This window comes from Vigna unguiculata, chromosome 10 (genome assembly GCF_004118075.2).
Source record: "Vigna unguiculata cultivar IT97K-499-35 chromosome 10, ASM411807v1, whole genome shotgun sequence".
NCBI classification, from domain to species: Eukaryota; Viridiplantae; Streptophyta; class Magnoliopsida; order Fabales; family Fabaceae; genus Vigna; species Vigna unguiculata.
In genome coordinates, this window is record NC_040288.1 from 32,143,570 (window position 1) to 32,168,094 (window position 24,525).

The 24,525-nt window shown below is 30.9% G+C and overlaps 3 protein-coding genes across 3 annotated transcripts; 2 read left to right on the forward strand and 1 right to left on the reverse strand.

Moving 5' to 3' along the window:
- The first annotated feature begins 892 nt into the window (after nt 1–892).
- LOC114166793 (UTP:RNA uridylyltransferase 1) lies at nt 893–6,626 on the forward strand. Its single transcript, XM_028051627.1, has 6 exons — nt 893–2,083; nt 2,374–2,745; nt 4,862–5,085; nt 5,271–5,334; nt 5,793–5,989; nt 6,144–6,626. The coding sequence occupies exons 1-6, from the start codon at nt 995–997 to the stop codon at nt 6,352–6,354; spliced, it is 2,157 nt and encodes a 718-aa protein (XP_027907428.1). The 5' UTR covers nt 893–994; the 3' UTR covers nt 6,355–6,626.
- A 5,081-nt stretch (nt 6,627–11,707) lies between these two features.
- On the forward strand, nt 11,708–17,227 carry LOC114166512 (UTP:RNA uridylyltransferase 1-like). Its single transcript, XM_028051254.1, has 5 exons — nt 11,708–13,775; nt 15,742–15,965; nt 16,096–16,159; nt 16,611–16,807; nt 16,998–17,227. Exons 1-5 carry the CDS (start codon nt 12,411–12,413, stop codon nt 17,206–17,208), a joined length of 2,061 nt encoding a protein of 686 aa, XP_027907055.1. The 5' UTR covers nt 11,708–12,410; the 3' UTR covers nt 17,209–17,227.
- Nucleotides 17,228–17,335: 108 nt separating this feature from the next.
- On the reverse strand, nt 17,336–23,268 carry LOC114166513 (glyoxylate/hydroxypyruvate reductase HPR3-like). Its single transcript, XM_028051255.1, has 2 exons — nt 22,636–23,268; nt 17,336–17,978 (listed from the first exon to the last, which is right to left on the reverse strand). The coding sequence occupies exons 1-2, from the start codon at nt 23,155–23,157 to the stop codon at nt 17,460–17,462; spliced, it is 1,041 nt and encodes a 346-aa protein (XP_027907056.1). The 5' UTR covers nt 23,158–23,268; the 3' UTR covers nt 17,336–17,459.
- Between the last annotated feature and the right edge of the window lie 1,257 nt (nt 23,269–24,525).

The following is a 24,525-nucleotide window of genomic DNA, read 5'->3' on the forward strand; positions in this document are numbered from 1 at the left end:
TAAAATTACTCCACAGTCTTCCGATCCAAACTTTCCACATGACAACTTTATAATAAAGTAAGTCTTACCCACTTACATCACCAAACTTCTTCACTAAGTTCATCCTCTCTCATTCACACAAACCTTATAATATAATATAATATTTTTTATTTTTAATAATTGATTTAAATAAGTAACTTTCATATGGTTTTTCCCAGTAATAGAGCAAAATAAATAGAGAAATGAAAAAAAATATTAACATTCCTTAAGTCATGTCACACCAAAACATTTTACTTATTTACAGAATAATACTGCTCTATTTTTGTTAATTTTATAGACATATTTTTAACCTTCTTTCTTGGAATATACATTTTATTAAATTGGAAAAAGATAAATTATTTTTATTATTTAAAGATTAAAAGTAAAACTTTCTTGTTGATTGATGACATGATAATTTTACGGGTTTAATAATTATATATTGTGAGAGTAACTTTTAATCTGTAACTAATAATGATTACAACTAATGTAAAGTTTACAATGTTGTTAGATAATACCTTATCTTTCTTATTATATTTGTTTAGAAAAACCACGCATACCGTTTTTTTTTTCTTAAAAATCATATGAACAATGATTTTTAACTAATATCAAGAATTTAGATTGGTCATGCATGATATTTTTAATAATATTCGTTACATGTTGATACTGTATACATAAAAAAAAAGTAGCATGTTAGATATTGATTAATTATTTACTGTATTTAAAAAAACTTCTTAGAGTATAATTTATCTCCTTTATTATCGAATACCAAGAAGATAAGATAAAAGATTAGCAATAATTTTGAAAATAATAACAAACGAAAATCACATTAATCAAAACATTTTTGCTTTATATATAAAGTTAAAAGTCACACACTCCCATTCCTACACTTCTCCTCTAAGTTTCTCTCTCAACGCTCTCTCTTCCCTCGCAATCTCACAACTGCCACGTCACCCTCTCTCCGCCGCCACCCGCCTCCATGAACGGCGGTGGAGGTGACTTGCCACTGCCGCCGACGCCCTCTAACGGCGGTGAGTTCCTCCTCTCACTCATCCAACGCCCCCACCAACACCACTCACACCCGCGGCAACAGTCTCCGGCGATAGATCCCGCCGTCGCCGTCGTCGGTCCAACGATCCCCGTTGGCTCGCCGCAGTGGCAAATCGCCGGCGCCGATCACCAACACCCCCTTCCTCTCCCTCATCATCTTCCTCCTTGGTCCCACACTCTCTCTTCTCCGCTTTACCCTCCGAACTTTTTCGGGTTGCCCCATAACCCGTTTCCCCCTCCTCGGACCCACTTCCCCGTCAACCCGAACTCCGTCACTAACGGTGTCAACGTTAACGCTGGCCTCACCCACGATCTGCGAAAACTAGGGTTTCCCATCGAAGAAAAGAACAGCAAGGTCGATGGTTTCGTCCAGCAGCAAGAACTGAAACTGCAGTTCGGGTCTTTGCCCACGGTTGCGTACTCTGCATCTGAAGTTTCTCCCAATGTGGACTCGTTGCTCAATTTGAACTTCAACAGAGGGTACAACGGGTTCGACAGGAACTTGCATGTCGATCACCCCAGTTCTAATTCCAGTGGGAATGTGGTTCTTCAGGGTAATCATGATGTTGTGGACAGGGAAAGAAGAGGACTTGAGGGTTATACGGCTAGTGGGTCGTTGTCTCATGAGGCTAGTAGGGTTCCACCAGGGTTTGGGAACAGGAATAGAGGGAAGGGTTTGGAGGGTAGGAAAGATGGTAGGGTGGGGGGTGGGGAAATGGGTGGTGGTGGTGGTGGTAGGATTGAGAATTTGTATGGTAAGAGGGAAGGTGTGAGAATGGTTTCTGGTGAAAGGAGCAATGTTAGAGGCAATGTAGTTCGTGGAATGGGGCTTGTTGATCAGCTTGATCGCCCTGGGCCACCTGCTGGGAGTAACTTGCATTCCAGTGTTGTGAATGAGACTGGTGGAAGTGGGGCTCATGTTGATGTCCTTGGGGAGCAGTTGGCTGATTCATTGTTGATAGAGGATGACTCTGATGACAGGACCAACTCAAGGCAACGACGCGCCACTCGAGAGAAGGTCCGTGGTTATATTTGTTGATAATATTGCTGGTAGCTAACTTGTTATGTGTTGTAAATCATTACTAAGCTAAATTTTAAACTAAATTCCATCAAGTATTTTGAGTAGCCATTAATTGTTTATAATACAGTGATATTTTTAATTTTGAATTTGTTTGAAGGACCTTTATTTTAATGCCTAGATAGGTTGTTGAGTTTTACAGTTATCTACTGGTGATCAAATTATGAGGGTCATGTGTCTTTTTTTGGTAAAGTATGAATGTTATTTACACTTGTATCATTTGTTATCAGGATGCCAGATCATCGGATTCAAGAGGGCAGCAGATCCTAAGCCAGCGGGCAAGAATGTACAAAAGGCAGTTAGTTTGTCGAAGGGACATTGATGTTCTTAATGTTCCTTTCCTTGCAATATATGAGTCTCTAATACCTCCTGAAGAAGAAAAGCAGAAGCAAAGGCAATTAGTAGCATTGTTGGAGAAATTAGTTAGCAAAGAATGGCCAGCAGCTAAGCTTTATCTCTATGGATCATGTGCTAATTCGTTTGGTGTCTCTAAAAGTGACATCGATGTTTGCCTTGCTATCGACGAAGCAGACATGGACAAAGCTAAGATTATAATGAAATTGGCGGATATTTTGCAATCAGATAATCTGCAGAATGTGCAGGTGAGAAAACTTTCGTCTTTTTTTTTTTTTGCATTTCCATTTTTATCTTGATGGTTTGTATTCACATTTAAAGAAATGCGCAATAACTTTAAGAAGCAAAGGTACTTATATAAGCTTGCTAAGAAATTTCCACAAAGGAGGTTTAATGAATTTGGTTTTGAATGGAAAAAAATTGAAATATGCTGTAGCTGGTTTGTCCTTGAATTTTTTTCTTAGATAATAAAAAATAGCTGTTCACCGAATACTTCCCAATGGACTAAAAAGGCATGTGCCACTTAATATCTTTGGGAAGGTAATGAGAGAATATATGTGCATAATTATACCGGTTTTAGATTTTGGTTAATTGTCTTCCTACTTGTGGCGTATAACTTCCCAAGTTTGTAATCAAACTTCATTGCTGTCCAAAGTTAATGAAAATTTGGATTGTTGGTTAAGATTGAAGTTCGAAGGGGAGGGTTTTTATTTATCCCCAGATATAAGATGAGACTTATTTTAGAAATTTATGACATACAAACTAGGATTTGGGAGACATGGCCAGATAAGATTGTCTGTGTAAAAAGGTTGTCAGATGAAGTACTACGGTGTGAATTGACTATGGTTGTTGCTACTGCTGCACATACTAAACAGCCTCAAAATCAAATTCATATTTCATCATCTTCTTCTCCAAGATCTACATCACTCAAGTCATCTTCATCTTTTTCCCCTTCTTCAGTGTCTTCAATTTCTTCCTTGTCTCCTACTAGGAATTTTTCATTTTTATTGGTTTTGGCATTATTAACTATTAACAAATCTTTTCAAATAGGAGACCCTTTCCTCATGATAAGGAGGCTTTAAACCTTTACCATACTATCCAACAACCTTTAACATTTGGATAAAAGGAGGACTTCTTACAAGGTTAAATGGCAATGCATTAACATAATTGCATTGCAAACTTCCTGTGAATTACATCTCTATTTACATAAGATGCATTAATTGTCATTTGTTGGAGAGGATTCTTTCCTTTTGCTACTTCTTTTGTAACTTCTGCCCAATCAAGGTTGTTCTCCTTTTCATTTTTTTGTGTACTTTTCAGCAGCTTCACAAGTGTTTCCATTACTTCATCTGGGACACTAGGACAAGGAATAACATCTTTGTTTTTTTCCAGGAAGATGATGTTTCATCCTTCCCATCAACCCCAACAAGCATTAGAATAAAATTTACATTTTACTTGTAGTTTATTTGTAGGAAGACTTTCAAAATATTCCTAGTAATATTGGGCTCGCCTCTTTATCAAATAAAGGAACCCCTCTAACTCTAGTGTAGCCATTACCTGAGCACTTGATTGCTATTTATTATATAATAGAATGTAGGAATTTTGATGCCATTTTAGGATATGGGTTTAAGCTTAAATTAACCCTATAAAATTGGTTTATAAAGTGCGATTTAAATGTAATTTATACACTTATATATTCTATTTTTTTTCTATACCACTGGTCAATGTGGGATTAAATTCCTTATCCACGATGTTGCAACAAAGGCATGCTTCTAAGAGGCCATATATAAGACTGAGTGACTGCAAATAAGGCGACTTTCCTACTTTATATTGTGTTTTTGCATGGATGTAGGACATTATGTGGTGTTTTTGCTGTCTTGGTTTGATACTTTCAAATTTATGGATCCCATATAAAGGGGCCCTTATATGGCTGGATAAGCATAGATGCTATTGTCTTCACTGGTCAATGCTAGTGCCTAGACTTTAACATATTCTGTCTGTTATTCTTTGCTTCCTGTGTCTGAGTCTTTTCATCCCCCTTTTTTTCTTCCACAGCATCTCTAATCTGTTTTTTCTGTTTGATTTTTATTGGATATGTTTGGAGAAAATGCTATGGTTAAAAGAGTTGTATGATAAGTATAACATGATGGCCAATCTTTTTGAAACTTAAGAAAAAATGTAGGTAAAAATAAAGAAGGAAAAGGAAGTGGATTAGGTGGGGAATATGACAGAAATTACTGGTAACTGACTGACTCAATTTTTCTTCAAAAGAATGCATTTGCTGCTGGTTTACTGCCCTTGGAAATTGAAGTAATTAAATTAAAACAAAAATTTGTTCATTTCTTAATTTGAATTTGTTTGTAGGCATTGACACGTGCACGGGTTCCCATAGTAAAGCTCATGGATCCAGTAACAGGAATCTCTTGTGACATATGCATTAACAATCTTCTTGCTGTTGTGAATACAAAGCTTCTTCGGGATTATGCGCTCATAGATCCAAGGTTACGGCAGCTAGCCTTCATTATCAAACATTGGGCTAAGTCAAGAAGAGTCAATGAAACTTACCATGGAACTCTGTCTAGCTATGCGTAAGTTAACCTCTGATGCTACTGTAATTCAAAAAGTTTTTTTTGTTGTCTTTATTATAATTAGGCAAGGTACTGTGCTAATATAGCAAAACAAAATCAAAGTAGACAGGATCAAAACAATTGAAGTTCATTTAAATATGATGACTAGATAGTATTGCCTAAAAACAATTTAATTTTAATTTCAGGTATGTTTTGATGTGCATTCATTATTTGCAAATGAGAAGACCTGCCATCCTTCCATGCTTGCAGGTGTGTACTTCAGACTTCATTCTTCTATTCCTCTGTCAGATATTTCTGTATTTTGCCTTTTAAGAGGTGTAGAATGTCACTGTTTTCGCTATTAATGTTTCAGAAGAACCCTTTATTTTCATCTAAACATAATGGTCTGTGTTTCCATATTCCACAGAATAAAAAAATTAATTAACTAAGAGTTCTAGGTTTCTTTTCATTTTCATTTTCCATACAATTGGCTGGAAAACCACTTCAAATTTTTATGCTGTGGCAAAGCCTTGTAGTTGTTAATGGCAAATCACTTTTTACTCTGAGAAAACCACTTTAGCAATTGCGTGGCTAGTGTCAATGGAATAACTTTTTGCAGTATTCAAATCAAAGATGTTCAGTTAACTTTGTCAAGTTTGTACCTCATTAAACATTACATCATATGAATAATTTTGTAATTTAATGATTGAATACTATTTTGTATACAGGAGATGGAGACAACGTATTCTGTGACTGTCGATGATATTAGTTGTGCTTTCTTTGATGAAGTTGAAAAACTTGGTGATTTTGGTCGCCACAACAAGGAAACAATTGCTCAGCTTGTGCGGGGATTTTTCCACTATTGGGCATATTGTCATGATTATGCAAATTCTGTTATATCTGTGCGCACAGGAAGCATAATCAGGTATGAGAACTCGTTATCTCTGAATATTTCTCATACCCTTTATGTTCCATTCCGTTGTTAACAAAGTCATAGGAACTGGGTAATGCTTTGTTGATTTAAATCTGCGTTGTTTTCATTCTTATTTATCTGAATGTGATACTGTATTTTGGTGTAGCAAACGAGAGAAGGACTGGACTAGAAGGATTGGCAATGATCGGCATTTGATATGTATAGAGGATCCTTTTGAAACATCTCATGATCTTGGGCGAGTGGTAGATAAATATAGCATCAAAGTTCTGAGGGAAGAGTTCGAACGTGCTGCTGAAATTATGCAGAATGATCCAAATCCGTGTATTAAACTTTTTGAGCCTTATGTTCCCATTTGATCTTCTGTTTTGTTTTGTTTTGGATATAGATTTTATAGGTGAGGTAATGGACACTCAGCTTGTAAAGCTTCTTTTACCACATCTCTCGTATATTTTTAACCTAGTCTCATGTTTATAAGTGTATTTATTAGTTAGGGTTTTAAATGCCATCCTCAATGTAAAGAACTTTTTGGCCTTCTTAATCTTTTATTTAAAAGGCAAGAATTCAGTGTTACGTTGAACCACCTTCCAACACATGCATATTCTATCAATATTAATTCTTGTCCCATTCAGTTCATTTTGTTTTACTATGTCATTGCTTTCATTTTAAATTCAGCTTAGTTCATTGTACTGCAGTAATTTAAATGTGAATTATATTACTGACTTTAAGGTATTGACTTTAAGCTTTTACTTTCCAAATGATTGTTCCATAGGCGATTAGAGGGAGATGGTGGAGATGTTTGAAGTTATGCATATAAATTGGCTAGTTTAGGATTGGCTAAAGGGGAACCTTTAACTTGGTATCCTAGATATGCTTCCTAGTATATGATGGACTTTTTTTATAATCAAATACCAATTATCTATGTATTCCTTTAGTACTTTTATTATTTTTAATAATATTTTTTGTGTGATGACAAATAATAGATATTTCATAGATATTTCTTGAAGTATCAATGTATATAATGATGTCGTTTTGAATAAAAAAGATTGAGAGAACACATTGACAGCCAAAAATTGAAATTTCAACTATGACTAAAATTGAAACTGTAAAACTTACTAAACTATAAAATTGCAATTACACTAAAATGAAATTAAGAATTGAATTGGAATTGCAATGATTAAAAGTAGAAAGGGAGAAAACGGTGTACATAATGTAAGTGGTGTAAATTAAGATGTACTCAATGCAAAATGTAAAGAAGTTAAAAACAATCCACAGAAGTGCATGGAAACTGAGAATCAAAGCCAACAAGAACAAAGAAGAATGAAAGTAGAGCAGAACTCTGGAAATTAGGGTATAGAGATTAAGGGAATGAGACGAAACAACCATAGTTTATTGCATTGCAAAGAAAACTTGAAAGTGACTATCCATGGAGCTCCAATTGTTACATAACAACCCAAAAGTAGAGAAAAACAGAAAATCTCGTCCATACATTGAAGGAGCACTCGGAATCTAGAATTGGAGGCGTAATAACATGTATATTAGAAGTAGAAATTAATCTAATTTTGTCTTTTGAGAATTTAAATAACATGTTTTTTGAAAATAATTAATATAATAAAATATAGAAATACAAAAAGATTTAAAATGAAATAACAGAAAAAGAATAAATCAAAAGAATAATTTGTTATCCGTCTTCGTAAGTAGCATTAATATTCATAAATAACATTATTATAAATTTCTTTATATAAGAAAAAAATAATAATAATGTTATTATGTTTCTTTATATGAGAAATAATAAATACTATCGCTATAATTAATAAATACTAAAAGTAGTTATGTTTTGGGTTTATACAAAATTATGACTATAAACTTGAAAAATTATAATTGTATTAAATTTTAATTGCAGAGTATTTTGATGTGTTCGAGCTTGATTTTAATTATAATAACTTTTTATTGAGAAATTAATTTTAATTACATTAATATTTAATTTAATTAGGTAAAGTGTGGTTGTGTGATTGACAACACATATAACGATTTAAAATTAATTTTAATTATTCATCAAAGAATATAAATAGGTAGTGCAACAGAAATTTCGAAAAAGAAAACAATGATTTACACGATCTTAGGATTTTGTTTGTTGATAATTGTCTTATGTGTGTAAGATTTACTCGTAGAATCTTACAATTTTACAATTTAAATATCGATTTGACTACCTTATCTGCAATATAGAAACACGACAAGGAGATCCTTGATGATTACTGATAAACTTTAGTAACAAAAAATAATTAGTTAGTATAATGACCAATTTAAGTAGCGATTTATAAACTAAAAGTTATTGGTAAGTACAATACTTTTAAAAAATTATAATCGATCTTTAAATTGGTAACTAAAATAGTTTCTATTATGAATTTGTCTCTAAATTGGTCACTACCATTAGCTACTTAGGTTTTAGCTACCAAAATAATTGATCTTTATATTAGTCTCTAATTACAAAATTGATTTATAAATTGCTCTCTAAAGGTATTTTTTGTCATAAAATTAGTCATTATTTGATGATTTTTTTAGCCGTGAAAACAATACTAAATAAATGATTTTTATGTTTAGCAAAAATTATTGGCTGAATAAACAGACAATAATAATATATTAATATCACAAGTTTTAAAATCATATAATATATTAATAAGACAAGGAAATATTTTGTAGATGGGTTAAATTATTTTTTCATTCGATTAGTTATTTTCTTTTTATAACAAAGATAGAATTAACCATTCTTTATATCAAAATTACCTTTAATTTAAGCAGCCCATCTTACTAAATTAGGTTACCTACCAACCACAGGTAAAATAAAAAGAGTTCTTATTAAAGTTTAAACAGTTTATTCAATTAAGGTTTTAGTTTCTAATGTTTTAGATAAATCTAGCTTTGATTTTGTAAATTAAAAAAAAAGTGTTTTAAATTAAAAAAAAAAAAACGGTTTTGATCTTTTGAATTTATTATTCAGAAAATGAAAAAAAAGGCGATTTAAAGAAATAATTTATCCTTTAAATTTAGTATTTAGAAATCAACATATATTTTTCAATTTAAAGACTAAAATTAAATTTAACCCAAATTTTAAGAACTAGGTAACATGATTGAATGTTAACAAATTTATTACCATCTCTCCATAGTAGGACAAAACGAAAAGGTAGGGACTGTGATTTGATTTGATTGAAATTAAATTACTATTATCGATATTATGGAAAAAAAAATTACAATAATTCATGTGTTTCTTCCGTTTGAAGTCATTCCACTTTCAATAAGCCGAAACTTACCTTTTCATACTTTAATAATCTCATATCATATCATATATATATATATATATATATATATATATATATATATATATATATATATATATATATATATATATATATATACCACTTAATTAAGTTAAATCATATAATAAAAATCATTAAACCTATATCTAACACCCACAATCATCACTCAATCCAACTCAAATAAAGGTATCATTGAAAGACTTTTATCGAACGCCAGCTAGATGACACCTAACACAATTCTTTGATGTCTAGCGAGTCCAGTATGCGCCTAACAAAAACATCTCTAGAGCTTTCAAGTCCTCAAGTCCGATATAAACTAAAGATAAGACAATTTCATTATATATAAGTAGTGTGCAAACCTCAATTTACAAATTAGTTTTATGGAACTGAGTTAAACTTAAAATCTACTTATTAATAAAATTCTTGACAAATTGGCTTGTCTAACGACAACAAAAACCAATACATTTCACACATAACTTCATTCTTAAATATCAATTGAATCAAACTCACTTTTTATCATTTAGAACAAATCACTCCAAACAAATCATATATTTATCAGAATCAATTCAATTCAAACAAATTCATAATATGACAATTATAAACACTAGCATGTTTTCAATTTAGTCCTCATATTATTTTGATTCAATTTAGTCCTTTTTTTTTTATAAAATGAATTAATTTGGTACCTCTTCAATTTGAGATTAAATCAATAATTAAATTTAATTACGACTTATATATTTTTTTTACTTTTTTTAAATATTTTATACAGGAAAAAAAGTCCACCAAAATATTTAAATTATTTTTTTTACATTTTTACATAAAAAATTCCAATTTAAACTTATAATATTTAAAAAATATTAAAAATATAAATATAAAGTGACACATGTGACATTAAAAGTATTTGTCACATTAAACATTCAAAAATTATAGGTATTATTTTACATTTATATTTTTAATATTTTAATAAAAGTATAAGTTTAAATAAGTACTTTTGTATGTAAAAATGTATAAAATAATAACTTGAATATTTAGGTGGAGTGATTGATATATACAATTTTTAAAAATATTTTATCATGTACATAATATAAGTTGTAATTAAATTTAATTACTAATTTGATTTCAAATTAGAGAGGGACCAAATTACTTCATTTTATTTAAAAAAAAATACTAAATTGAATCAAAATTATAAATATGAAGACAAAATTGAAAACGAGCATTATCATGTGACATGTGACAGTAACATGACAAGTGGCATACTGCCACGTGACACAATCATGATCTAACATGTAAGCATTTTTAAATTTTTTTAAAAATTTAAAAAATTAAAAGTTTCACCAATTGACACATGATATGTACCAATGCGACGTAAGTTTAACATAAATAACCAAATATAAAATCTTTTAAAAAATTGGAGGACTACATTGGTCAAATAAAAAACTTGGAGTCTTTTTAAAAATTTGGATAAAATTAGAGGATTAAATTAAATATTAAACTTTAAAAATAATTAATTTTTATATTTAAAAAAATAGATAAAAAGTAGGTGTACCAAAATGAGTTAGAGGTTGACTTTTTTTTATAAAAAATGGATTGAGTTAGATTGATTCGATATTAAAACACATGTCAGAATTTACAATTTACCTAGAAGAGGTTAGATGGTTATTCTTGTTACTTTTGTTTTTTAATTTTTAATTTTTAAAATTTGTTTATATATACTTATAAATTTATAAATAAATATTAAAAGTATATAAATATTTTTAAAAATTTTGAATTAATTAAATAATACTTTGAATTAAATAAATTAAAACATTTGTTATATATTAGATTATTTTATCATAATTATTAATTAAATTTTAATTTTTAAATGTTAATGATTTTAATTATAATAATATTGTATATTTATATTTTTGAAATATATAATAATAAAAAAAATGAATTAGCATGTCGGAGTTGAATGGACCAAAAGACAAAACGTACATGAAGAAAATGGAATAATGGATTAAAAATTTCAACTGATCTGTGGTATTGTGATAGGCTGAACCACAGGCCACAATTCGTTTTATAACCTAATTAAAAGGTAAAATAATAAATATATAGTGTACGTAAAAGTTGGTTAAATGTCAAAATAATATTACTTTTTTATTTATAAAAGATATTATTACTTTCACATCAACGAAGTTTTAAATAAACTTGACAGCATCAATTGTTTTACTTTTTAATTCTTTTTATGAATAGAAAAATTATTTTTTATTATTAAAAATTTATAATTATATTATCAACATTTTTAATTTCTTTTTTCATACAATTTTGTTAACATAAATTTTATTATTAATTTAGTGATATAAAATTTGAACTTCCCGGTGACCAACTTCCTATATCAGCGAATACAAAATCACGAACGTTGGAAGCAAGCGTAATAGCTCGGGAATCATCGTGTCGTTTTCTCAAACTTCGATTTGCTGCGAAAATCTGCATGGCCACGTCGATCAACAAAGCCACCCCGAAATCGGCGACGTCCTCGGAAAACAAATTTCCGGCGCCTGCAACCTGAGTTCCGCGGCGGCGGAACTCGTCCAGGTCGACGTGATAGGTACCGGCACTGGCGGTGACAACGAGGCGGAGCGACGGGAGGAGGCTAAGCATGTCGACGGTGAGGGGGTAGCCCTCGTGACAGTGGACGGCGGCCACGGTGGCGCAGTGGTGGGGGTGGGTGACCGCAAACTGAAAAAGGGGAAGCGAAGAGTGGTTTAAAAGATGGAACTTTTTGGGAATAGAGTGGTTGAAGAACAAAGGAATGTTTGAGGAGATTAGGGTTTTGCAATTGTTGGTCACTAGTTGTACACTGGTTTTAGTATTCCATTGATGGTGGTTGTGAAGTGTTGTGAAGTGTTGTGAGGGAGGTTTTGGTCTTCCATTAATGGTGGTTGTGAAGTGTGGTGTGGGAGTGAGTGCATGATAAAGTTCTTGCCTTTTTTTTTACCTGTTTTATGTGATATTGGCACCCCTTCGTGTCACTTTCATGTGATAACTCGAAAACATCAACCATTAGAAAGAGAACCTCCTAGAGAATTACAAGAGGAGCTAGCTTGAGTTGAAAAAGAGAAATGCGGTTGAAAGAAGAAAACGCTAAGATGAAGAGGAAGCTTGACGAAGTAGGTCAGAACGGTTCCAAGCGTCCGCATACTGCTCTCAGTGGATGGAGGCATCCATTCACTGATGATATCACCAAGGTGCTTCTGCCCAGTAATTGGGAATGGTTCCCTATTGATCGGTACGACGGTACCACGGATCCTGATGACCATGTTTTCGTGTACGTTACTCATGTAAGCCTGTACACTACGGAGGATGCGATTTTCTGTCGAGTCTTTCCAACTACCCTAAAAGATGCAGCCCTTAGCTGGTTTAAAGAGCTCCCTCCCATGTCAATCGATTGTTTTTCCACATTGGTAGCTCGGTTTGGCACCCGGTTTGTGCTCAGTCGCCGACATCATTTGACCGCGTTTGCTCTGGTTAATATTCGGCAGGAGGAAGGAGAGGCGCTTAGGACCTTCATTCAACGGTTCGAAAAGGTGGCGTTGAGGATCAAGGATCTTAGTCCTGAAGTAGCATGGCTTCACATGATAATGGGGTTAAGACCTGGTCCCTTTGCAGACAACTTAGCCATGAAGCCGACGACCAGCCTCGACGAGCTGAGACAGAGGGCGGCGGAATATATACAGTACGAGGAGCTTGAGGAGCTTAGGGAGCTTAGAGAAGAAATGGGTGCTGAGAATAGCCCAACTGACAATAAAGCCTGTGACCGATATAGTCATCACAAATCTTCACTTCGGCCTGAGGAGGTAAGGCAACCTCGTTTCAATCAATACACGCAGTTGAACGTAGCAAGATCGCGCGCCTTGGAAGAGGCTCTTAATGCGGATCTTATACAACTGCCAAGGAAAAAAGCCACATCGTGGAATGCAGACATGTCTCGGCATTGTCGGTATCATGGAAAATATGGACATGAAACGGAAGAGTGTACATCGTTGAAGGACAAAATAGAAGAACTTATACAAGCAGGACACCTTAGACAGTTTGTCCAAAGAGGGGGGCGTGGTCGTGTGGAATCAAGAGGTAGGATTGAGAATTTGTATGACAAGAGGGAAGGTGTGAGAATGGTTTCTGGTGAAAGGAGCAATGTAAGCGGCAATGTTCTTAATGCTCCTTTCCTTGCAATATATGAGTCTCTTATACCTCCTGAAGAAGAAAAGCTGAAGCAAAAGCAATTAGTGGCATTATTGGAGAGATTGGTTAGGAAAGAATGGCCAGCAGCTAAGCTCCATCTCTATGGATCATGTGCTAATTCGTTTGGTGCTTCTAAAAGTGTCATTGATGTTTGCCTTGCTATCGAGGAAGCAGACATGGACAAAGCTAAGGTTATAATGAAATTGGCGGATATTTTGCAATCAGGTAATCTGCAGAATGTGCAGGTGAGAAAATTTTCGTCTTTCTTTTGCATTTCCATTTTTATCTTGATGGTTTGTGAGACATATAAAGAAATGTGCAATAACTTGTGAGAAGCGAAGGTACTTATATAAGCTTGCTAAGAAGTTTTCACAAAGGAGATTTAATGACTTTGGTTTTGAATGGAAAAAAATTGAAATTTGCTATAGCTGGTTTGTCCTTGAATTTTGTCTTCGATAATAAAAAATAGTTACTGCGCACCGAATACTTCCCAACACTTGATATCTTTTCGAAGGTAATTAGAGAATATATGTGCATATTATACTGGTTGTAGATTTTAGTTAATTGTCTTCCTACTTGTGGCGTATAACTTCCTAAGTCTGTAATCAACTTCATTGCTGTTCAAATTTAATGAAAATTTGGATTGTTGGTGAAGATTGAAGTTGGCAAGGGAGGGTTTTATTTCTCCCCATATATAAGATGAGTTTTATTTTAGAAATTTATGACATACAAACAAGGATTTGGGAAACATGGCCAGATAAGATTGATAGTGTAAAAAGGTTGTCCGATGAAATACGATGTAAGTTGACTATGGTTGTTGCTACTGCTACACATACTAAACGGGCCCCAAAATCATATTCATATTTCATCCTGTTCCTCACCAAGATCTACATCACCGAAGTCATCTTCATCTTTTCCCCCTTCTTCAATGTCTCCAACTTCTTCTTTGTTTGCTACTATGAATTTTCCATTTTTGTTGGTTTTGGCACTGTTAACAACTCTTTTCAAATAGGAGACCCTTTTCTTATGATAAGGAGGCTTTAAACTTTTACCATACTATCCAACAGCCTTTAACATTTGGATAAAAAGAGGAGTCCTTACAAGGTTAAATGGCAATGCACTAACATAATTGCATTCCAAACTTTCTGAATTACATCTCTATTTATATAAGATGCATTGATTGTCATTTGTTGGAGAGCATTATTTCCTTTTGCTACTTCTTTTGTAACTTATGCCCAATCAAGGTTGTTCTCCTTTTCATTTTTTTCTTTAATTTTCAGCAGCTTCCCAAGTGTTTCCTTTTACTTTGTCTGGAACACTAGGACAAGGAATAAGAGTTTTTTGTTCCAAGAAGATGATGTTTCATCCTTCCTATGCCACCCCAACAAGCTTTATAACAAAATTTACATTTTACTTGTAGTCTATTTGTAGGAAGACTAACTCTAGTCTGGTCCTTACCTGAGCCTTGCAAACCTAAGAAGGTCACTTGATTAAAATTTCTTATTGAAAAGTTACAGCAAACACACATCCTTCAAAATTCTGCTATTACTCTCTTCTGTAGAGGATTATTAAAGAGAATCTGACTTTATTATATAATAGAATGTTGGAATTTTGATGCCATTTTAGGATATGGGTTTAAGCTTAACTTAACCCGATAAAACTGGTGCGACTTAGATGTAATTTATATACTTATATATTCTATTTTTTTCTATACCACCTGTCAATGTGGGACTAAATTCCTTATCCACGATGTTGCAAAAAAGGCATACTTCTAAGAGGCCATATTTAAGGCTGAGTGACTGCAAATAAGGAGACTTTCCTAATTTATATTGTGTTTCTGTATGGATGTAGGACATAATGTGGTGTTTTTGCTGTCTTTTATTTGATACTTTCAAATTTATGGATCACTTATAAAGGGGCCCTTATATGGGTGGATAAGTTTGGAGAAAATGCTGTGGTTAAAAGAGTTGTATGATAAGTAAAACATGATGGCCAATTTTTTGAAACTTAGAAATAAATGTAGTTAATAATAAAGAAGGAAAAGGAAGTGGATTAGGTGGGGAATATGACAGAAATTACTGGTAACTGACTGACTCAATTTTCTTCAAAAGAATGCATTTGCTGCTGGTTTACTGCCCTTGGAAACATTCATTTGTAGTAATTAAATTAAAACAAAAATTTCTTCAGTTCTTAATTTGAGTTTGTTTGTAGGCATTGACATGTGCACGGGTTCCCATAGTAAAGCTCGTGGATCCAGTGACAGGAATCTCTTGTAACATATGCATTAACAAACTTCTAGCTGTTGTGAATACAAAGCTTCTTCGGGATTATGCGCACATAGATCCAAGGTTACGGCAGCTAGCCTTCATTATCAAACATTGGGCTAAGTCAAGAAGAGTCAATGAAACTTACCATGGAACTCTGTCTAGCTATGCGTAAGTTAACCTCTGATCCTATTCTTATTGAAAAATGTTTTCCTTGTCTTCATTATAATTAGCCAAGGTACTGTGCTAATGTTGAAAAATCAAAGTAGACAGGATCAAAACAATTTAATTTTAATTTCAGGTATGTTTTGATGTGCATTCATTATTTACAAATGAGAAGACCTGCTATCCTTCCCTGCTTGCAGGTGTGTACTTCAGACTTCATTCTTCTATTCCTCTATGTCAGATATTTATTTATTTAGCCTTTTAAGAAGTAGAATGTCACTGTTTCCGCTATTATTGTTTCAAATGTAACCCTCTATTTTTATCTAAAGATAATGTTCTGTGTTTCCATTTTCCACAGAATAAAAAAATTAATTAACTAAGGTCTAGTTTTCTTTTCATTTTCCACACAACTGTCTGGAAAACCACTTCAAATTTTTATGCTGTGGCAAAGCCTTGTAGTTGTTAATGGCAAATCAGTTTTTACTCTGAGAAAACCACTTTAGCAATTGCGTGGCCAGTGTCAATGGAATAACTTTTTGCAGTATGCAACTCAAAGATGTTCAGTTAACTTTGTCAAGTTTGTACCTCATTAAACATTACATCATATGAATAATTTTGTAATTTAATGATTGAATACTATTTTGTATACAGGAGATGGAGACAACGTATTCTGTGACTGTGGATGATATTAGTTGTGCTTTCTTTGATGAAGTTGAAGACCTTGGTGATTTTGGTCGCCACAACAAGGAAACAATTGCTGAGCTTGTGCAGGGATTTTTCCACTATTGGGCATATTGTCATGATTATGCAAATTCTGTTATATCTGTGCGCACAGGAGGCATAATCAGGTATGAGAACTCGTTATCTCTGAATATTTCTCATACCCTTTATGTTCCATTCCGGTGTTAACAAAGTCATAGGAACTGGGTAATGCTTTGTTCATTTAAATCTGTTGTGCTGAGGTTATAACAGGGGGTAAAACATGAACTGTTTTTTACTTTTATTTGACTGAATATATGATACTGTATTTTGGTGTAGCAAACGAGAGAAGGACTGGACTAGAGGGATTGGCAATGATCGTCATTTGATATGTATAGAGGATCCTTTTGAAACATCTCATGATCTTGGGCGAGTGGTAGATAAATGTAGCATCAAAGTTCTGAGGGATGAGTTCGAACGTGCTGCTGAAATTATGCAGAATGATCCAAATCCGTGTATTAAACTTTTTAAGCCCTATATTCGCAGTTGATCTTCTGTTTTGTTTTGTTTTGGATATAGATTTTATCGGTTAAAGAACTTTTTTGAAAGGCAAGAATTCAGTGTTATGTTGAACCACTTTCCAACACATGCATATTCTATCAATGTTCATTCTTGTCCAATTTTGTTTTACAATGTTATATTACTCATTATATTAAATACACGATAAAGCCAAATAGAAAATGGTGGAACCATTACATGATATTTGTGTTCTCAAGAGGAAACAAGTAAAACTGAAAGAAGCTAAATGACAGGAGTAATGAGAGGGTTATCAGAGAAAAAAGCTTCCAAATTACGTCCCAGAAGTTGGCAAATAGCAACATAAGACTCTAACGTGGAAAAACCTGCGTGTGGTGAGAGAACTACATTATCCAAGGAAAAGAAGTGTTCATCAACAAGAGGCTCATTCTCAAACACATCCAAACCAGCACCTTCAATTTCCCCTTCCATCAAACACTTCAACAGTTCTTTTTCATGAATCAAAGCTCCTCTTCCCACATTCACAATAACTCCTCCTTTTCCCAGTGCCACCATGACTTCTCTGTTGATGATGTGCCTTGTTTGGTCATTCAGAGCACAACACAGAACAAGCACGTTGGTGTTAGTGGCAAGATCAACAACATTGGAATAGAAAGGGTATGGAACAAAGGGTTTCTGCTTCCTGGAGTTGTATGATACCTTGCAATTTAAGGCCTCAAGCCTATGTGCCACTTCCAACCCTATTCTTCCCAAACCTACTATTCCAACTCTCTTTCCTGTTACCTGACACAACCATCGTTGTTATCGTTATCATGCATGCTTCAAACAAAGTAAACCAAACTAGTATCATAATCTTGTTTTTCAACAAAAAAGAAAAAACAATTACCACTGCTTATTTCTCACATTTTTATTTCATATACTTTTCATGTAGATGTGTGAATGAAAATAGATTTAAAGATTACTCCAATATATTTTTTTGTGTAAGTTTAGATAAACTCTTTTAAATTTAAGGTTTAATTAAGTTTAAATAAAATTTGAAAATTTGTTATATTGAGAAAATTTTATTGCTTCAATTAGAATATCATTACTTTTGTTTGGTATTGTCATTATTTATGTCTATCAACAAGAAAAACAAATCTTAATTAAGTTTTAAATTTTCCATAAATTTGAGTAATTTTATTACATTTTTTTTTCTGTTGAGTATCCAAAATATGGATATCTTTTAATTGAGTTCTTATTGTCGAGTGGAGTTCTTATGTAACCCTATACTTCTTTATCAAGTAACATTGTTTCGTATTTAATTTATATAATGAAACAATGTGGTTTTTTACAAAGATAGTTAAGGTTAAAAATTTCATTCTTATTATTGTTATTTTATTTGGATTTACGTTACTCTAATTGAGAGCATATACTCAATTAAAAAATAAAAAAATTTTGAACAATCAATAACAATTTCTTTTATAAAAACTCAACCGAAAATATTTTAATAAAAATTTAAGTAAATTAAACTTTTACTTATGTAAAAGTACTAAGTTGTATTAACAATGCAAAGTAACACTTACATTTTAGTTAACGACAAAATCAAACCGTGTGGATTCAATTAAAAACCATAAAATAATGAACATTCATATAACAAATTTGTTTTTAATGAAAATAATCAAATTTACAATATATTTAAATTTAAATTTTGTTACTTCTTTTTTATTTTGTTTAAAACGACATTAAAAGTTAAATAGAAAGAAAATTGAGTTCGAAATCAAGTTTAACTAAAACAAAGCGTGAAACTTTCTTAATTTGACTATCTGAAGGGATAATTGTTGTTACGATGTTATAAAATATTTATATTAAGTTAATTGATAATTAATCTGTTCAAAAGTTAATTAGTTATGTTAATTGGAGTTGTTTTTAACCCCAAGACTCAAAATCAAAATTTTATTTAAAAACCCATTCTCAATTCTACTAAAAAACAATGCAATATTAATAGAATCGTTGCGTTTTAATTAATGTTGAAATTTCTAAATCAAATCAGGTCAATTTGAATCTTCTCTTCAATCAATTATGGACAAAATTTATCTTCTTTTATTTTTATGGACAACGTTGAATTTTTTATTTTATAGATAAAATTGATTTTTTAATGTTCAGATTTTTATGTTCATCCCAAATATCATCTTTTTTCGTAAACCTTATCTCCTGCAACTATCGAAAACAATACGAAAAAGAAAAACGTAATTCTTATATTAACCAATCATGATTGGCTAGATAAACATTTTGTCAGTGCTTTCACGCTCCAGACAATAATAAATGATAAAAATTAAAAACAAAAAACAAAAAATTAAATACTTTTAACATATGATATATGACAGAACTTTAACGCACTTTAATAATTAAATAATTAAACTTAATTAAAAAAAAACTTACTTAATTAAAATTAATTTTTTTAAATATATAATATTATAATAATAGATGATGGTATTATAATATTTTTAAATTAATATATAAAATAATTTTATATTTATTAAAAATGTAATAAAATAAACAGAAAAAAATAGAGTAATTGTTAATGAATGACAAAAAATAATTGTTAGAATAATTTTGTAAAAAACATATAAAAGTAACTATTAATTTTTAAAAAATAAATAAATAATTATATTATAAAAGATAAATTAAAAATAAGTAATGGTGAAAAAAAAAACCTTTTATATATAAAATTATAGATTAAAATTTTTCAATTAAAATTGAAATCAAATAACTCATTAAATTAATAATATATTGTATATTAGTATCAAAATTTCAAAATCATGTAATATCAACAAGATAAGGAAATATTTTGCGGATGAATTAAAATACTTTTTCTTATAAAAGAAATAGAACTAATCATTCTTTATATAAAAATTACCTTTAAGTAATAAATATTGACACTGCTGCATTACATATTTTTTAAATATATATATATATATATATATATATATATTAATAGGTAATAATATTATAATATTATTAAGTTAGTATTCTAAATAATTTATAGTTATTAAAATAAAATGAAATAATAAAATAAAAAGAAAAAAAACTGTTAAAATAATTGTATAGAAAATATATAAAAATAACTATTAATCTTTAAAAATAAATAAATAAATAAATAATTATATTATCAAGAATAAATTAAAAATAAATAATTATGGAAAAAAAATCATATATATATATATATATATATATATATATATAATCTTACTAAGTTTGCTTTTTTTAGTTTCTAATTTTTTTACATAAATTTAGTTTTGATTTTGTAAGACTAAAAAAATTAAAATTCAAGTGTTTTAAATTAAAAAAATAAGGTTTTAAGCTTTTTAATTCAGAAAATAAAGAAACGACTTAAAAATAATTTATCCTTTAAATTTCGTATTTGGAAGTTAAAATATATATTTTTAATTTAAATAGTAAAATTAAATTTACCCCAAATTTTAAGAACTAAATCCATAATTGAATGTTAATATATTATATTAACATCTCTCCCATAGTTGGACAAAAAGAGAATGTTTGGACTGTCTTTGTTCGCATAGACTTCATTCGATTGAAATTAAATTTTAAAAAATTATAATAATTCATGTTAACATGTATTGATTTTTTTTGACTGATAAAATTCCTATTAATGTAACTAACGTGATTTATGTTCAATAAAATTTGATGAAATTCGTATTATTAATTAAATATTCGTTGAAAATAAGAACAAAAAATAATTAATTTAATAATATACTTCCATACAACTTTTGTTCTTTGGTCCCAGGCATTGAGTGCTAATATACCTAATCCCTATATTTTATGCTCCATTCATCAAATCCTTCTTGTCTTGTCTCTTAACTTTTTTTTCTTACAACTTTTTCATAGTGCGAAAGAGTAATTTGCTTAAGTAGAAAAAACAAAATCCAAAAATATTTTCATACACCATTTTCTTAAAATCATACCATATTTATTTTCTTAGGATTTTCGTACAGAAAAATATTAAAAAAATTCAACACCACAATTTGGTCAATATGATAAATCACAACTCTTAATATTACTATTGATTTTTTCTTATGAAAAATACTAAACAAATTTTACATCAATGATAAGATATATTAAAAATCATCACATTCTTTCTAATTTAAAATCTTAAAATTAAATGTTTATTTTTGTTTTATATATTTCTTAATTTTTTTAACTTTACTTTCAATCAATTATGAAATTCCTAATACGTGTATAAAATAATTTCATACGTGTAGTATTAGAGTGCTGACTAAATTGAAAAACTAAAATGATATTGCTTTTAAAAATAGTTTCGTACTTTATATTCATAATCTCAAAGTAAAGTTAATTTATTCCAATTAATTTATCTCAAAGTAAACTTTTGTCTTATTATTTGAATTTAATATTTCTAGTGTGAAATAAATATTTTGTAAAAATTAAAACAGATAGTATTAACATTTTCAGAACTCCGAATACATATTTGTCTTTTTCCCCACATTCGTTTAAGTATGAGTTTATATAACGTGTCCTTTGTATTATATTGAATTTTATAATTGATTACACTTTTTATGTTGAAATTCAAAATAAAATACAATTCCTTTTGGAATTTGAGTTTCGGAGTGAGAATAACAAATAATAATTCCTTGAATAAATCAATTTAAAAAAGAAGAAGATACTCCACGGCTTAAACGTTATTTTATAAAGATAGATTTTTTTAGGTAAATATAAATTAAAGAATATATTTAAATTTTTAGGTAAAATCACTTAACTTATTTAAATAATTAATATGAAAAAAATTATTTATTTTAAATAAAAACTTAATAATCTATTCCAAATGTATAGAAAAGTTGTCTGGAAAAAACCTATTATCGTCTATGTCATTTTTTATAATTAAATTATCAACATTAAGTATTATTAAACGTATCTATTTTTATTTTAACTTTTAGTATAATTTTATTAACATAAAATAATAAAATTTATTATTAATTAATCGGATAATATTTATATGTCATCTTGGTGACTTTTAAAGATGTTAATCGCATTTCAACTTTAAAAAAATTCTCAATTTGTTAACTTTAAAAAGAAAAAAATATTAACCTAATTAACTTTGTTAATGACTTTTATTTATAAATTTTAATAAATATTAATATAAGATCAAATATTAACATAATTAACTTTGTTAATGATTTTTATCAATAAGTTTTGATAAATATTAATACTTATTTTATAAATTATTTTAAATATTAACACCTTAATAGCTTTAATAATTTTTTCTAAGAAAAATCTAATTAAATCACCTGTTCAAAACTCAATTAACACCTTACTAAAATGGGATATCAGACAAACACATTCAAACAAAATTAAATAATATCTGACTAATTAAACAAAAATTTAAACTTCTTGGTGACGAACTTTCTACGAATAATACAAAATCACGTACCTTGGAAGCATACGTAATAGCTCGTGAATCAACGTGTCGTTTTCTCAAACTCCGATCCGCTGCTGATATCTTCATCACCACGTCGATCAACAAAGCCACCGCCAAATCGGCGACGTCCTCGGAAAACAAATTTCCGGCACCGGCAACCTGAATTCCGCGGCGGCGGCACTCGTCCAGGTCGACGTGATCAGTGCCTGCACTGGCGGTGACAACGAGGCGGAGCGACGGGAGGAGACTAAGCATGTCGACGGTGAGGGGGTAGCCCCCATCACAGAGGACGGCAGCCACGGTGGCGCAGTGGTGGGGGTGGGTGGCCGCAAATTGGTGAAGGGGAAGCGATGAGTGGTTTAAAAGATGGAACTTTTCGGAATAGGGTGGTTGGAGAACAGAGGAAAAACCTGGGGGACCGTGAAGAAGAACTTTGGGGAGATTAAGGTTTTGCAATTGTTGGTCACTTGTTTTACACTGGTTTTGGTCTTCCATTGATGGTGGTTGTGAAGTGTGGTGTGGGAGTGAGTGCATGATAAAGTTCTTGCTTCTTTTACCTGTGTTTATGTGATAATGGCACCTCTTCTTGTCACTTTCATGTGATAACTAGAAAACATCAACCATTTCAATGAGAACCTCCTAGAGATTTTCTTAAAATAAATTTAGCTACATAACATGTTATTCATCGTACTTACATAGTAGTTTTCCACACAATTCTAGCACAACTTTTCAATTTTCTTTAAAAAAATTTGAAACAATGAAAATTTTGAACTTTTTTAATTTATTTATTTAACATATATTATATAATTTATTAAATTAATTAATATTAAGTTTCAATTTTTTCGTAAATTTATATATTTCTAATTGAGTTTTATTAAATTATTTTCTAATTTATATATTTATACACTCATCGCCTCCTCGTTCCAATGGTCATTGTGTTCTCTTCGTTTTGCTAATTGTCGCTAGCATGGCGCTCTCGTTCTCACTCTCACTTTCACAACTCTCTCATTTGGTAAATGAGTGTTTTCCTCTCATTTAGATTTTTTTTTCATTCCTATTGAGATCATTGAAGGTGTAATAATGTGTTCCTTGTGTTTGCAATGTCGGCACCAGAGTCCCAAACCTCTTTCACGAAGATGTGATGAGAGTGGTATTAGAGGCCATGGAAGGGGCGATGAGAAGGCATACCTCACAGATGTGAATGAAGAAAGGCAGAGGAAGCGGAGTAAGGAGTGAATGACAATGACAATGAGAAAAAGAAACTATTACTACTTGGTCTTGAGCTTTAGAATTTTGTGGAGCGAGAAGAGTCAGAGAAAGTAAGACTTTCTATGCCAGTTGTGACAATAATCGACATAAAAAATGAAAACGATCTATGTTGGTTGTATCTATGTCGGTTTCAGAATCGATACAAAAAATCTTTTTTAAATCATAATGCCTTTGTTGCTCTAGTGTAGCATGCCTAGTGTAACATGCTTGTTGAATTAAGATGAAGATGGATATCTAGCTCTAAATCATAATGAAAGAAAAAGTTTGATGACGATGATGTATGAAGAAAAAGATCAAGTCTTTAAGAATACTTGGATGTATAAACAATCAGGAAGACTTGTAAAAATTGTGTTGAAGTCATAGGAATGAAATTTCTATGTTAAACTAGAGTAAGAAAAAGTTTAAATGGTAAGTGAAAGACAATTGTAGCGCAATTTCATCATTATCACCTCGAAAACTCTTGAGATTCTCGTAAAATTATTTTCTCTATTTAAGAATCGATTATTACTTTTAACAATCAATTAATTTTTTTTCTTGGACTAAGATAATTGATTATCTCTAAAATAACCGATTATCCCAGTAAAAATTTGTTTTCAAATTCACTTTGGAATAATCAATTATCATAAACAATAA